This window comes from Alexandromys fortis, unplaced genomic scaffold, assembly GCF_014885135.2.
Source record: "Alexandromys fortis isolate MF-2015 unplaced genomic scaffold, M_Fortis_MF-2015_v1.1 scaffold_2_1_26212458, whole genome shotgun sequence".
Lineage (NCBI taxonomy): Eukaryota > Metazoa > Chordata > Mammalia > Rodentia > Cricetidae > Alexandromys > Alexandromys fortis.
In genome coordinates, this window is record NW_026067930.1 from 3,578,645 (window position 1) to 3,594,771 (window position 16,127).

Consider the following 16,127-nt stretch of genomic DNA (forward strand, 5'->3'; position numbering starts at 1 on the left):
CTACAGAGTAAGTTCCAGGACAGTTAGGGCTATACAGAGAAACCCAGATTGGGGGAAAATGACAATAATTTTTCGATTTTTTTTTTGTTTTGTTTTGGGTTTGGTTTGATTTTTTGGAGGATTTTTTTGTTTGTTTTGGGGTGGTTTTTTTTTTGTTTTGGTTTGGTTTTTGGCTTTTTGGTTTTTCAAGACAGGGTTTCTCTGTAGCTTTGGAGCCTATTTTGGAACTAGATCTTGTAGACAAGGCTGGCCTTGAACTCACAAAGATCCGCCTGCCTTGCCTCCTGAGTGCTGGGATTAAAGACGCATGCCACTACCGCCCAGCTGAGAATGACAATAATTAATAAAGGATGGAAAATCTGGGAGATATTGGGAGAGGAGAGAATATGAGATATATATGTATTCTATGAAAACTTTTTTTCAATTAAAAAAGTTTTTTTAAAAAGTCGTGATGGGGGTGGTTCCGTGGCTAAGAGCACTCACTGTTCTTCCAGAAGACTCAGGTTCAGTTCCCAGCAGCTACATGATGGCTTACAACTTCCTGTAACTCCAGCTTCAGGAGATAAAATGCCCTTTTCTGCTGTTTTCTGGCTTGAGTCATACACATAATACACAGGCACACATACAGGCAAAACATACATACACACTAAAAAGCCAGCACTGTTAGCAAAAGAGCTCAGTTTGCCTGTAACCACCTGTAAGTTGGGCTCAAGGGTATTCGGTGTCTTCTTCTGTCCTCCGTGTGTGTGTGTATATATATATATACACACACACACATACAGAGAGAAAGTAAAAATTCAGGAGAATACCACCACACCCAGGCCCTGCTTAGTTTTAGGTGTTGTGTAAAATTCAAAATGGGCCCCCAGCCAGGCAGTGGTGGCGCACACCTTTAATCCCAGCACTCGGGAGGCAGAAACAGGCAGATCTTTGTGAGTTCGAGGCCAGCCTGGTCTACAAGGGCTAATTCCAGGACAGGGTCCAAAGCTATAGAGAAACCCTGTCTTGAAAAACCTAAAACAAAGCAAAAAAAATAAAAATAAATAAATAAAACAAAATGGGCTTCCAAATAAGACGCACCTTGCCTCCAGGCATTGGGAACTTGTCTTTAATCAGATTAAATGCTCAGGAACAAAGGCATACACTTTGTCTACTTGTCTGAACTGTGAGAGTGCCACAATCTGTTTGGAAGCCAGGTGGGGAAAGCAAAGAAGTGAGTTTTCACCTGTAGGAGCTTCTGATATAGCATCTGCCCTGGGCATGAGAGCAAAAGACAGTCAGACTAAATCTTCAGGGACAGTAGCCTAGTAATATGCAACACCCATCAGGACTCACAGACTTCTGTGTTTCTTATATATGACCTTTGTGTAGTGTCTCATGGTGGTGATCTCAGTATTTGGGAGGCTGAAGAGAGAAAATTACAGTGAGTTAGGCCAGCCTTGGCTACAGAGTGATACCCTGTCTAAAATAAGAAGAAATTTTCCTTTCAGGTACCAGAAGGAAAAACAGTAAAGTACATACTTGAGAAAAAATATCAGTGTTGTCCTGACATTGTGTGTGTTCTAATTCTTCTGCGGTTCTTGTCTTAGGAAGTCGGCCTGGCCCTGCGGACCTTACTGGCCACTGTGGATGAGACCATTCCTGTCCTCCCAGCCAGCACACATCGAGAGGTAGGCCACAGTGCTGGGTGGGGTCATGCTAGAGGATAGTTGTGATACTGGCTTAGTCCCAAAGTGCCCAAGATAAACAAGTTTCAGAGATTTCAACCTATGAGCTCTGGGCACCATTGTTTCTGTACTGTAGTGAGGAAGGATGGCATGAAGGAACAACATATGATTGTTGGAGGAGATCTGCTTGTTGGTTCTGTCCACCCTGCTAGCTTAGACCTGAAATAATCACACAGAACTGCTTGGCCCATTAGCTCTAGCTTCTTATTGGCTCTTATATCTTAATTTAATCCATTTCTATTAATCTGTATATCACCATGAGGTTGTGGCCTACCAGCAATGTTTCAGCACTTCTATCTCCCACAGCTTCCTAAGACAAGAACCGCAGAAGAGACCCGGATAGTCACCCAGAGTTCTTCTGTACCATTGGAGCATCCATCTTCAGCCCATAGTATCTGGCAGACTTTTCCATAAAGCAGGAAATTTCAAAGACAGTTCTGCCTATATTGGCAGTTTGTCAGTCACTGTCTTCTGTGTCCTGCAGAATGTCTGGCAGACTCTTTCATGACGCAGGAACCCCAAAGGATGGTCTCACCTTTAAGCAAGTTCAGCAGTCATTTCTCTGTGGGTCCTGCATGTCCAGTTCAGCAGTTCAGGCAAGAGTAGTTCCTTGCCCAAATAGCTAACAAACTCCATAAGGAGCTTCTTCGATGCCCATCTTCCTCTTGAAGTAATTGGTGCTGCCAGGAGCAGATGTGTCCCATTGTCATGAAAAGTACTAAATTTTTAAACATTTTAAATGCCGTATTCTGAAGGTCTCTGCAAGATTTGAAGAATCCCTAATTAACATATATATATCTCTGTATACCTAGAAAACTAACTAACATGACTACAATCTTGACTATTATGGATGATTAACTATTAACCTATATTTCTTAATTATACATTACATTTTTAAATGAACTACACAAACACAATACCTTAATCAAGAGCAGAAATACGTATTACAAAATTGACCTAAAATTTGTATCAATAAACCAAGATCCATACCAATGCAAAGTATCCATCTCTAGCATATCCCTCTTTAAATGTAAATAAATATTTATAGACAATATTTGGGTTATGGACATAGTTTTGTCCATTCTGCTTCCTGCTGATTGGGGACGCTGTTAATCAGGTCTTTTATGGTGTATCCTGTGTGCTAGTCACCAGTTGGATGAAGTAAATTTTTGAGGGTGTTCGTGGCAACCTTTCAGGGGATCTTGTTCCATCAAACCACACCAGCCTGGAAGCAATCCACAGGTTCTCATTCTCTGTGAAAACAAGAGAAGAATTTCTTTTTTTTTTTTAATTTATTTAACTTTATTTTATGTGGATTGGTGTGAAAGTATCAGATCCCCAGAAACTGGAGTTACAGACAGTTGTGAGCTGTCATGTGGGTGCTGGGAATTGAACCCAGGTCCTCTGCAAGAACAGCCAGTGCTCTTAACCCCTGAGCCATCTCTCCAGCCCCTCTTTTTCTTTTTTTTTTTTTTTTCTTTTTTTTTTTTTGGTTTTTTCGAGACAGGGTTTCTCTGTGGTTTTGGAGCCTGTCCTGGAAACTAGCTCTGTAGACCAGGCTGGTCTTGAACTCACAGAGATCCGCCTGCCTCTGCCTCCCAAGTGCTGGGATTAGCGGTACCCGCCTGCACACCTGGCAACAACTTTTTTTTTTCTTTTGGTAGTGATGGGGATCGAACCTAGGGCCCTGTGCATGATAGGCAGGTGCTCTACCACTGTACTGGATCTCTAACAGGCAGGGCTCTTTTAAAAGGGAACCTAGTGAGTATGCACAGGAGGTGCTCTCAGTGGCTGCAACTGAGGAGGATGTATTCTGTCAGAACCCCAAAGGCAGGCCAGTACAGATGCCAGAATACTAACAATGTCCCCATTCTTTCATTCAACATGCACCCTGCTATCAAAGACAACTTATGTCATTCTCCCTCCACACATTAACTCCAGCAAGACGAAGGTCAACGTGGCATGGTCTTTGTAGTGAAACTGGTCTACTACTTGTGCAGTCTAGTCCAAATCTAGCTGTTCTCTGTAAGGTCTTTCTGAGACAAAGGACTAGCTCTGTTTGCTTTTTTTTTTTTTTTTTTTTTTTTTTTTTTTTTTTTTTTTTTTTTTTTTTTTTTTTTTTTTTTTTTTGTGGTTTTTATCTGTTGAATTCAGGATCTCCTTGCAGGCCTCTTCCACCAGGTCTAATTCCCGCCTTCATCCACAACAAAAAGTGATCATTGCCCTGGAATCATTAAAAGAGCAGATGTCCTAGTCACCATTCAGTGAGTAAGCAGGAAGGGCTGGGTATGGTGGCACAAGCCTTTGATTCCAGTACTCAGAGGTGGGTGGATCTGTAAGTTTGAGGCCAGCCTGATCTACACAGGACAGCCAGGATGAGATAAAGAGACCCTGTCACAAACAAAGAATTAGCAGGAGAGTTGTGAACCCTGCAAGGCAACATGTGTTCCACAGCCCAGCCTAGCCCAGCGGAGTGTGTCTTGAGGATGTCCCCTGACTCTGGCAATAGGAAGCAATAAGTATAGGAAGCCTATGCTTAGACTACTAAGACAAGATACAGAAAGCCTAGAGAGATGTCTGGAGAGACGGCTCAGTGGGTTAGAGCATTTGCTGCTCTTGTAGAGGACCCTCATTTAGTTCCTAGCACCCACATACCAGCTCACAAGCAAATGTTACTCCAGCTCTGTGGCATCTCAAGCCCTCTCCTGTCCTTGTTAGTCACCTACACACATGTGGCATGTACACACATGTATACATAATATATTTTAATATTAAAGTAAACCCCAAGAAAAGGCCTGGAAAGAGAATCAGCATACTAAGAAAGCATGGCCTTGGTCTTTATCCTGAGTGGCTCTCATCGGGTCACTTGGTATTAAGATGTTTGTATTAGAGTGTGCATGTTGAACTAGATTATCTCAGGTTCTGTTACATTCTGTGACTATAAAATGAAGCAAAGTCTACCACACACTGAAGTTAGAGTCCAAACAGCAAGCTTAGTACAGGAGAGTCAGTCAGGGTGACATGGGGGCTGAAAATGGAAACACTACTAGCACACATGCAGGCATATAGGCACAAAAGACCACATTACAGTCACTAAATTTCTAAAGAGGACAGACAGATTTCACACCCCATTGAAGTCTTCCTTTTCCCCCTCACTGTGTGAGCCTGACTGGCCTAGAATTGATATATAACACAGAGATCCTCCTGCCTCTGCCTTCTAAATGCTGGGATTAAAGTGTGCACCACCATGCCAAATTTATTCTGTTACTTTGAAAGTTTATTCAAGGAAAATAAAGTTTTATTTTTTTTCTTGGGGGCCCAAAGAAGGGCTCAAGACAAATGCCTGGGCGCTGATCTCCTGACCCTCTCTTGTATTTCCTAGATTGAGATGGCACAGAAGCTGCTGAACTCTGATTTGGGTGAGCTCATCAGCAAGATGAAGCTGGCTCAGCAGTACGTCATGACCAGCCTGCAGCAGGAGTACAAGAAGCAGATGCTGACAGCTGCTCATGCCCTGGCTGTGGACGCCAAAAATCTACTTGATGTTATTGATCAAGCAAGACTGAAAATGCTAGGGCAGACACGACCACACTGAGCCACTGGCCATTGAACACGGCTTTCTGCCCTTTGGGAGAGCTTCTCTAGCATTCCACCAGCAGCAAGGAAGTAACCGTGTCCTCCGAAGTCCACACTCACAACTCCAACTGAATGACAGCTAGCTGAAAGTCTCTCTCTCATAAGTTTAACCACAGTATGTGTGGTTTTGATTTGTTATTTTTCTAAATAATGTTCAGAAAAAGTCTGGATCCAAAATGTGGCATTTTTTTGAGAATGAAGATTGTACATTAAGAAGCTTTTAAAATATACTTGGTGTTGGAATTGGGATGTGTGCTTCTAGAAGTGGTAATTCCTACTGACTATGGCTTAAAGTTGGAAGAGGAGTGTCTTAGGAGGGAGGACTCCCTAAGAGCCCAGAGGCTGGCCATCCTTCCTGCCAGAGTTCCTGTCCAGGCTGGGATGCGATATGCTAATCTCATTTACAGAGAAAGTGCATAAAAGCTATATTTTGAAGACTCAGTGGTTTCAGAAGAAAACTTCTGCCCTCCCTGTCTCTACCTTTTTCTTTCCCGTGAATACTGAAGCATTGAGTTGCAAACGATCTATAGAACTGACAAAAACTCTTGTCTTTCCTCACCAGAATTCTGTGCCAGTTTTTTGTAGCAATGTAATTTTTCTTGGGAGCAGAAATGCTTTGTACCAGAGCACTCCCAACTGCATCAAGAAGTTCCAGAACCATCCCTGTTCTCCATTTTTATATAATTTATAAGAATGATTAAAGCCATGTTGACTCTTACAGCCACTGGAGCTAACTGATCTTCATTTCGTCTGTCTTCCCAGGGAGGACCTCACAGGACAGACAGGGATGTGGGTCTCTGATGTGCTGTTGTCACACCATGTGTTCTGATAGACAGTTTGGAAAGCATACCTTCCCTTTAGTTTGTTGGGGGATATAAATTATTCTCAGGAAGAATATAATGAATTGTACAGTTACTCTGACCTATTAAAGGTGGCGCCAGGAAAGTTTGCATTGCTGTCGCCTTTTTTTAAGGGGGGGAGGGGTTCATTGAAAAATGTCCAGGGGATCTGTGAGAAGCTGTCACTTTGAGGAGCTTTTATGTATCGCTAGTCTCTTTTTCTTGTACAAAAGTGGAGGATTCCACCATAGACGACAGCCCAGCCCAGCCTGCCGTTCCATTCTGTCAGGGTCTTAGGTAGTTTTTATTTGGTTTGGTTTTTTGTTGTTTGGGGGGGCGTAGTTTTTGTTTTCTTTTTTTCTTTGGTTTTCCGAGACAGGTTTTCTCTGTGGCTTTGGAGCCTATCCTAGAACTCGCTCTGTAGACCAGCTGGGCTGTCGTCTATGGTGGGATCCTCCACTTTTGTACAAGAAAAAGAGACTAGCGATACATAAAAGCTCCTGGTACTCATAGAGATCCACCTGCCTCTGCCTCCCAAGTGCTGGGATTTAAGGTGTGTGCCACCACCACTGGGTGCTAATTTTTTTTTTCAAGGGGTTAATTTTTCTGGTCGGTTGGTTGGTTTGGGTTTGGGAGGGGGGTTGTTGTTGTTGTTGTTGTTGTTGTTTGTTTTTTCCAAAACAGAGTCTCATTATGTAGCTCTGCTTGTCCTGGAATTCACTATAGACCAGGCTGGCCTTGAATTCACAGAGGTCTGCCTGCCTTTGCCTCCCAAGTGCTGGGACTAAAAGTATGAATCACCTGGCTTGGTTTGGTTTTTAGAACATATTTGCTACTTTATTACTCGTGTGTGTGTGTGTGTGTGTGTGTGTGTGTGTGTGTGTGTGTGTGTGTGATGGTGCTCATACAGAAGTTAGAAGACAACTTCAAAACTCAGTTCCCTTCCTCTATCAAGGCTTCCAAGGAGTGAACTCAGGTCAGACTGTGTTGCAAGTGCTTTGACCCACTGAGCTAGCTTACCAACCTCAGTTTGGGCTTTCTTTGTAGCCCAGGATACTATAGAACTCAGGGCAGTCCTGATGCCTCAGCCTCTCCAGCATGTAAGGAATAGGCCTGAACCACTATGTCTTGCTTTCATTCTTGATTCAAACATGCAGAGCTCCCAGCACTTGGAAGGCAGAAACAGATGGACCACTGTGAATTTAAGACCAGCCTGGTCCACATAGTAAGTTCTAAGTTAACTAAGGCCTTGTCTAGAAAAAAAAAGGGGGGGAGGACAGATAAACAAAAACCTTGTCTAGTGAAGTCATGGATCTTGGAGAACATAAAACTTCTGCTTTATTAAGCCAACATAATTCCTAACTATATTCTTAAGCATTTGTCTTTATCTTTTTGTTTGTTTGTTTGTTTGTTTGTTTGTTTGTTTTTTCAAGACAGGGTTTCTCTTTAGCTTTGGAGCCTGTCCTGGAACTAGCTCTTGTAGACCATAGACCAGGCTGGCCTCGAACTCACGGAGATCTGCCTGCCTCTGCCTCCCGAGTGCTGGGATTAAAGGCATGCGCCACCACTGCCCGGCAGCATTTGTCTTTATATACATAAAGAAGGTAGTCTTCACCCCTCATCCAGGAAACCTCTCTATGCAACTGACAGAGACCATCACAGAAAACCACAACTGGACAAAATGCAAAGTTGGGGTTGCAGTCCCAGTTGGTAAATATCCTACAACTGTTGCACAGAAGACTCAGGGATCATTACAAGGGGCGTGGGAAGACTGTAAGAGCCGGAAGAACAGCAATTTGCTGTGTGATTGTGTCTCCTAGGAATGTCAGAGAAGCGATACACATGAAGTCTCACCAACATGGCTGCCTGAACGAGACCTGAACAAGGATGACATCCATGGACATGCCAACATAAATGGGGGAAGGACCACAAAGCCTCAGCTCTACACAATGAACTATAGGCAACTAAGAAGTGCTGAGAACAGGAGAAAGTCTTCCCTAGGGAGGCTTACTAATTGGTTAATGCCACGTGGCCGACTCTGAAAACATTCGTACAAGTAACTTAAGACTGAACAGGTTGTATTATTTATTTAGGAAGACAGAAAAAATGGCCATGAATTTGAAGACTTCCCTTTGGGTGTCTACAGTGTGTGATAGTATAGCCAGACTCGAGGGAGCTGTCTGCACATGGGTCTCTCAGGCTCTTCCAGAACAAGGACTCTGGAAGATGGCTAGTGACACAGGCCCCCGGGGAGTGTGGTGCTCAGGGAAATGTAACTCAAGCAGATTCGGCTTCTTTGCATATGTGACATTAGGTTATCTGAAAGGAAGGATCGAGGATTGTCAGCCTCTTGAGCTGTGGCTTACCCAGAATCCAATCTCCATTACAGCCCCTGTGAGCTAGGGATGTGCCTCTGTGGGGATGTTTGCATAGCATGTAGAAAAGAGGGTGTCTCTGCCCCTCAGCCATTAGAGGCCAGTCCTTTCTGCTGTGATTCTGCCAGATGTGTTAGGAGACAGTTGACCTGAGCTCTGGGGCTACAACAGGGAAAGGGCTCACCATGCTCAGCACCTTTGCTTCAGACTGATTTCCTTTTCTTTCTTTGGTTTTTCAGGGTTTCTTTGTTCTTTGTGTAACAGTCCTGGCTGTCCTGGCTGCCCTGGAACTCAGAGATCCACCTCCCTAGTGCTGGGATCCACCACCAGGTCTTTTTTTTTTTTAAGACTTAGGGTTTTTTTTGTTTTTTGTTTTTTGTTTTTTTTGGTTTGTTTTATTATATATTGTTCTGCCTGCATGTATGCCTGCAGGCCAGAAGAGGGCACCAGATCTCATTATAGATGGTTGTGAGCCACCATGTGGTTGCTGGGAATTAAACTCAGGACTTCTGGGAAAATAGTCAGTGCTTTTAACCTCTGAGCCATCTCTCCAGCCTTCAGACTGGTTTAATGACAACCTTGCTTATCCGCTGAGGCAGAGTCACAGGTGGACCTCACAACTTGTAACTGGAGATAAAGAAGCCTCGGCTAATGAGAACAGGTGGAGGCAGGGGCTGCAACAGTGTGTGGCCAGAGTGGAGATGTGCAGCATGTACCTGACGGTGCCTTGTGGAAGCCACTCACAGCCCTCATTAAACGGCTCTGGGGTCTGAGCAGGATCTGGAGGTCACGTTTAAAGACTCAAATTCAGGTCTTCAGATGACTCCACTTGGTCCTGCCTGCCTATCCAGACAATTACCTATGGAGAGGCAAGCCACACGCCTAGTGGCCTAGTCAGGACAAATTGAGGCCTTTTAACAGCCTCCGATTGGCGACCTCAGAGCTTTCCAATTTATATTGCTTAAAATTAAAAAGTAAAAATAAAAGAGCATGTAAATGCCGGGTGGTGGTGGAGCATGCCTTTAATCCTAACACTTGGGAGGCAGTGGCAGGCGGATCTCTGTGAGTTCAAGGCCAGCCTGGTCTACAGAGAGAGTTCCAGAACAGGCTCCAAAGCTACAGAGAAACCCTGTCTTGAAAAACTAAAAGAAAAAGCATGTAAATGCAGTGCTCATTGAAGCCTTCACAAAGGAATGCCCTGGTCATCACAACAAGTCAAACAGTGGGACCCAGTAGATCTGTGCTCCCATGAGACGGCACCATTCTGGGCGTTTCTGGGTGTCCTTACCAATGCTTGAGATGGAGCCTTGAGGAGTTTGAGCTTCTAAGTAGCCATGTGTGTTAGTACATGCTAATCTCAGCTGTCAAGGAGACTGGGTTTGGAGGATCCCAAGTGTAATAAGAGTAGCCTAGATTACACAAAGAGACCCTGAGGAACACCTGGGTCAGTGTTTACAAGAACGTTTTTTTCAGATGGGCATACCCAGTTAGTGCCACTGTGAGAAGGAAGAGAATAAGGCCCTAGGGATGCTCCTCTCCCACCAAGGTAGACCCATTCTGACTGAACAGTTTGTAGACACATTTTTCTCTGGGGCATCAGCTCACAAAAAAAGTGACATGGAGACTTCGTAGTCATGAAAGCTCAGCCTATAGCTTAGGTTTGTCCCACTAGCTCTTTTTGTTTTTGTTTTTCCTTCTTTTTTTTTTTTTTTTTATCCCAAGACAGGGTTTCTCTGTAACTCTGGGTCTCCTGGAACTCACTCTGTAGACCAGGCTGGCCTCAAACTCATAGAGATCCACCTGCCACTACCATCTGAGTGCTGGAATTTCAGACTTGCAGGTGTGTCACGCATGCCTCACTCACTTTGTTCTCTTTGAAGCTGGACTCTGAAGCGAGGATGCAGCCAAATGTCCTGTCTAGCCCGTGTAAGGCCCAGCTTCAGTTCCATAGCACCAAGAAGAGGGAGGCTGCTGGGTGTCAGCGGTAGTGTGTCTGCCAGTCCTTGGTGAGGGATTTGTTTTCTTACTTTCTTCTAGCCTGTGGCCTTTACTGCCTTCTTGAATGGTGGCTGTGTTGTTTTGTCTGCTGACTTGTTCCACTGGGTCTCCTATGCAGTGAGGGGTTTTTTCTTAGATGTTTTTTCTTTCTTGAGACAAGCTCTTGGTATGTAGCACAGGTTTCCTGCATACTTACAGTAATCCTCTTGCTTTAGCCTCTCAAGTGGTGAGCCTTACAGGTTTCAGCCAAAACCCCTGACTTCAGTGCATTTATTTTCAATTTAGCAAAAATAAAGTATAGTAAGATAAAACAAAACTATCATATCTAAGTTCTACAAGACAAACTAAGAAGGAAAAGAGTCCAAGAGAAAGCACCAGAATCAGAGAGCCATTTGTTCACACATGAAAACACTAACCTGGAAGACAATATATATATATATATATACAAAGGCCCTATGCATGCTACTTCAGTCTCTGTGATTCATATGTACTTTGTTCATGTTGATTAGGCCGATTTTCTCAGTTTCTTCCATCCTCTCTGTCTCTTACACTCTCTCCATGGGATTCCCTGGGCCCTGAAGGGACAGATTTGATAGAAACATCCCATACCTCTCACTCCATAATGTCTGTCTTTGGGTCTTTGTGTTTGTTCCCATCCTTAGGAGGACATGTCTCTGATGATGGCTGAGCAATGAAGGCACTGGTATATGAGTATAGCAGAATGTCATTACTGCTCACAAATTCTTTGTTACCCAGGCAGTGTTGGGTCTGTGTTCATCTTGTAGAGTGGCCTTGGTTGCTTACTCCCTCAAGCTTTGTGCCACCATCGCCCTAGCATATCTTGTAGGCAGGGCACTGGCAGTGGTGTCACACACCTTTAATCCCAGCACTCAGGAGGCAGAGGCAGGCAGATCTCTGTGCGTTCGAGGACAGCCTGGTCTGCAGAGTGAGTTCCAGGACAGCCAAGGCTACAAAGAGAAACCCTGTCTCAAACTGGGTGCCACCAACGCACTGGGTATAGCTGAATCTTTTTTTTATTATTTATTTACTTATTATGTATACGATATTCTGTGTATGACTGCAGGCCAGAAGAGGGCACCAGACCCTGTTACAGATGGTTGTGAGCCACCATGTGGCTGCTGGGAATTGAACTCAGGACCTTTGGAAGAGCAGGCAATGCTCTTAACCTCTGAGCCATCTCTCCAGCCCCTAGCTGAATCTTTCTTATTATTTGTTTGTTTGTTTGTTTGTTTGTTTGTTTTTCAAGACAAATTGGTTTCTTTGTAGCTTTGGTGCCTGTCTTGGAACTAGCTCTTATAGACCAGGCTGGCCTCGAATGGAGTTCCGCCTGCCTCTGCCTTCCCAGTGCTGAGATTAATGGCGCGTGCCACCAACCCCAGAGCTGCCACACTGATTTCCATAGTGGCCTTATGAGTTTGTACTCCCACCAGCCATGGATAAGTGTTCCCAGCATGAGATGCCACTTTTTGTTTGTTTGTTTCAAGACAGGGCTCCTCTGTGTGGCCCTGGCTGTACTCAACATTCTTGCCAGCACGAGCTGTCACTTTGTTTGAAACTGAAGTTTTGGTTTTTCAAGACAGGGTTTCTCTATATAGCCCTGTCTGTCCTGGAACCCACTCTGTAAAGCAGGTTGACGTCTAACTCAGAGCTCCACCAGCTTCTGGGTTGAAGTTGTGAGCCACCACCGCCAGTCTTGTCACCTGTCTCATTCATTTTAGCTATTCTGACAGGTGTAAGATGAAATCTTAAAGTAATTTTGATTTGCTTTATTTACCCTGATGGCTAAGGATGTTGAACATTTCTTGAAGTGTTTCTCAGTCATTTGAGTTTCTTCTTTTGAGAATTCTCTGTTTAGCCAAGTGGCCATAGTGCACACCTTTAATCCCAGAACTCAGGAGGCAGAGGCAAGTGGATCTCTACAAGTTCGAGGCTATCCTGGTCTACAGAGCAAGTTCCAGGATAGCCAGAGCTACACAGAGAAACACTATCTCAGAAATCCAAGAGAGAGAGAAAATTCTGTGTTTAGATCCGTACCTTTTTTGTTTTTTTGTTTGTGTGTGTGTGTTTGTTTTGGAGATAGGGTTTCTCTATGTAGCAGTCCTGACTGTCCTGGAACTTACTTTGTAGACCAGGCTCGCCTCAAACTCAGAAGAGATCCAACTGCCTCTGCCTCCAGAATGCTAAGATTAAAGTCCTACACCACCGCTGCCCAGCCCACTGTTCATTTCTAATTTTGTTAATTTGGATATTCTTTTTTTACCTTTTAGTGAATTTGAATAAGGGTTTTCCAATCCTATTGATTTTTCTCAAAGAACTAAATCTTTGTTTTATTGATTATAATTTTTATATGTTTCTATTTTATTTCAGTGCTGAGTTTGATTTTTTCAATTACTCCTTTTGTGTGTGATTTCTTCTTTTTGTTTTAGAGCCTACAGGCGTACTATAAGTTACTAGTATGAGATCTCTTTAGTTTTCTTGTGTAGGCACACATGCTATGAACTTGTTTCTAGAATTGCCTTCATTGTGTTCCAAAAATTTGGGCATATTTTGTATTTATTTTCTTTAATTTTATTCATTTATATTTTATGTATGAGCACTACCTGCATGCCAGATCTCATTATAGATAGTTGTGAGCGAACATGTGGTTGCCAGGAATTGAACTCAGGACCTCTGGAAGAGCAACTAGTGCTCTTAACTGCTAAGCCATCTATCTCTCCAGCCCCTTGCTTGTTTTTATTTTCATTCAGTTCTAGAAACTCTAGTTTCTTTCCTAATTTCTATCTTGACCCATTTTTTTTCATCCAGTGGTGTGTTGTTCAGCTTCTGTTTGTGAGAGTGTGTAAACTTTCTGTTGTTTCTGTTGTTGTTACCCAAGTTTAATCCATAGATAGTGATCAAGCCAGAGGCAGGTGCTACTTCAGTTTTCCTGTATCTGTTGAAACTTGCTTTGTGTCTGAGTATGAGGTCAATGTTGAGAACATTCCATAAGGTGCAGAGAAAAGGGTATATATTCTTTGGGGTTTGGGTGAAAAGTTCTATAAAAATCTGTTAGCTCTAGCATTTCTCTGCTTAGTTCATGTTTGGATGACCTGTCTGTTGGTGAGAGTAGAGTACTGAAGTCTCCCGGTATCATCATGTGATGGAAAGTGTCATGGTGTTTCTTTTACGAACTTGAGTGCTCTCATGTCTGGTGCAGAGCTATTAAGACTTGCAGTGTCCTCTTGGTGGATTTTCCTTTGAGGTGTATGTTATGTCCTTAACTATCTCTTCATTTTGGTTTTGGGTTGAAGTCTATTTTGTCAGATGTTAAAATGGCTATACCAGCTTGCTTCTTAGTCCATTAGCTTGGAATTTCTTTTTCTATCCGTTCACCCTGAGATGATGTCTATCCTTTATGTTAAGGTGTATTTCTTGGATGAGAAGAAAAATGGTTTCACCTCCATTCTGTTAGTCTGTGTCTTATATTGGGAAACTGAGACCATTGCTGTTGAGAGTTATCAATGAGCAGAGTTTGTAGTTTCCTGTTATTTTCTTGGTGGTGGTGGTGGTGGTGGTGGTGGTGGTGGTGGTGGTGGTGGTGGTGGTGGTGGTGGGTGTGTGTGTGTGTGTGGTTTCCCTTTTGATTTGCTGGTCTGGGATTATTTTTTTTAATTATTAATTGTTCTTTGGGAGCCAGTAGGAGATAAATTTTATCCAAGTCCAAGTAACTTATAGTAGGAATTGAGACTGGTTTTTCCTTTAAAGTGCCAGATGCTATTTTTCTTTTTTTAAAAAAAAAATTTTTTTAATATTTATTAAATATACAATACTCTGCGTTAATGCCTGCAGGCCAGAAGAGGGCACCAGAGCTCATTACAGATAGTTGTGAACCACCATGTGATTGCTGAGAATTGAACTCTGAACCTTTGGAAGAGCAGACAGTGAGTGCTCTTAACCTCTGAGCCATCTCTCCAGCCCCTGGTCTGGGATTTATTATTCCCTGTGTTTTTTTGAGTGTAGTTAACTTATTTAGGTTGGTGTTTTCCTTCTAGCACCTTCTGTCGGGCTGGATTTGTATGTAGATATTGTTTAAATTTAGCTTTATTATGGACTCTCTTGTTTCTTCTCTCTTGTAATTGAAAGTTTTGCTGGCACCTGTGGTCTCTTAGAGTCTACAGCACATCTTTCAAGGCACTCCTGGCTGTCAGGGTTTCCATTGAGAAGTCAGGTGTAATTCTTAATGGGTCTGTCTTTACATAGTACTTGGTCTTTTTCCCTTGCAGCTTTTAATATTATTTCTTTGTTTTGTATGTTTAGTGTTTTGATTATGTGCCATCTTAGTAAGTGTTCTAGCTGTAAAGGGGCACCATGACAATGGCAATTTTTTTTTAAAAATTGGTGCTTGTCTACACTTCAGAGGTTTAGTTCATTATCCTCATGATGGTGAACATTGCAGCACACAGGCAGATGCGGTACCTGAGAGTTATACATTTAGATCTGGATCTACACGCCGCAAGAAGAGAGAGACCCTTGGACCTGCTTTGGGCCCTTGAAACCTCATAGCCAGCCCACACTGACACACTTTCTCCAACAAGGCCACATCTCCTAAGCCTTTCAAATAGTGTCTCCTGCCCTGATCAAACATTCAGATCTGTGAGCCTAAGGCATGTGGGGGGTGAGGGAGCATTCTTACCCAAACCACCACCTGTACTAAGGGGACTTTCCCTGTCTTGTCTGTTTGGTGTTCTGTGTGTTTCTTGTACCTTTGGTAGGCATTTCCTTCTTTAACTTAAGCCGGGTGGTGGTGGCAAGTTAGAGAAATTTTTTTCTATAATTTTGTTGAAAACATTTTCTGGGTCTTTGACCTGGGTTTCTTCTCCTTTCTTTATTTCTATTAGTCATAGATTTATTCTTTTCATAGTGTCCCAGATTCCTGGATGTTTTGTACCAGGAGTTTTTAAGATTCAACATTTTCTTGGACCAGTGTACCCACTTCTACTGTGTCTTCAATGCCTGAGATTCTCTCTTCTATTTCTTGTATTCTGTTGCCAGAGTTTGCCTCTGAGTTTTTTGAGTTCTTAAATTTTTCATTTCCAAATATCCTTCAGTTTGTGTTTTCTTTATTGAGTCTATTTCCCAGATTCTGTCTGTATTGTTTTATTTATTTATTTATTTATTTATTTATTTATTTATTTTGGTTTTTTGAGACAGGGTTTCTCTGTGGTTTTGGAGCCTGTCCTGGAACTAGCTCTTGTAGACCAGGCTGCTCTCGAACTCACAGAGATCCGCCTGTCTCTGCCTTCCAAGTGCTGGGATTAAAGGCGTGCGCCACCACTGCCCAGCTATTTATTTTCTTTTACTGTTTGTTTTTTTTTTTAAAGATTTATTTATTTATTATGTATACAACATTCTGCCTCGATGTATGCCCACACGCCAGAGGAGGGTGCCAGATATCAATACAGATGGTTGTGAGCCACCATGTGGTTGCTGGGAATTGAACTCTGAACCTCTGGAAGAGCAGCCAGTGCTCTTAACCTCTGAGCCATCTCTCC

At 43.0% G+C, this 16,127-nt stretch overlaps 1 protein-coding gene across 4 annotated transcripts in view; it reads left to right on the forward strand.

Moving 5' to 3' along the window:
- The window catches only part of Ptk2 (protein tyrosine kinase 2), a 194,201-nt gene extending 188,114 nt beyond the window's left edge, over window positions 1-6,087 (forward strand). For all 4 annotated transcript variants that reach the window (XM_050144974.1, XM_050144975.1, XM_050144977.1 and 1 more), the window contains 2 exons: window positions 1,590-1,670; window positions 5,110-6,087. In XM_050144974.1, coding sequence (XP_050000931.1) covers window positions 1,590-1,670; window positions 5,110-5,322 — 294 coding nt within the window. In that variant the 3' untranslated portion in view covers window positions 5,323-6,087. The remainder of the gene's footprint in view (window positions 1-1,589; window positions 1,671-5,109) is intronic.
- Window positions 6,088-16,127: the final 10,040 nt, after the last annotated feature.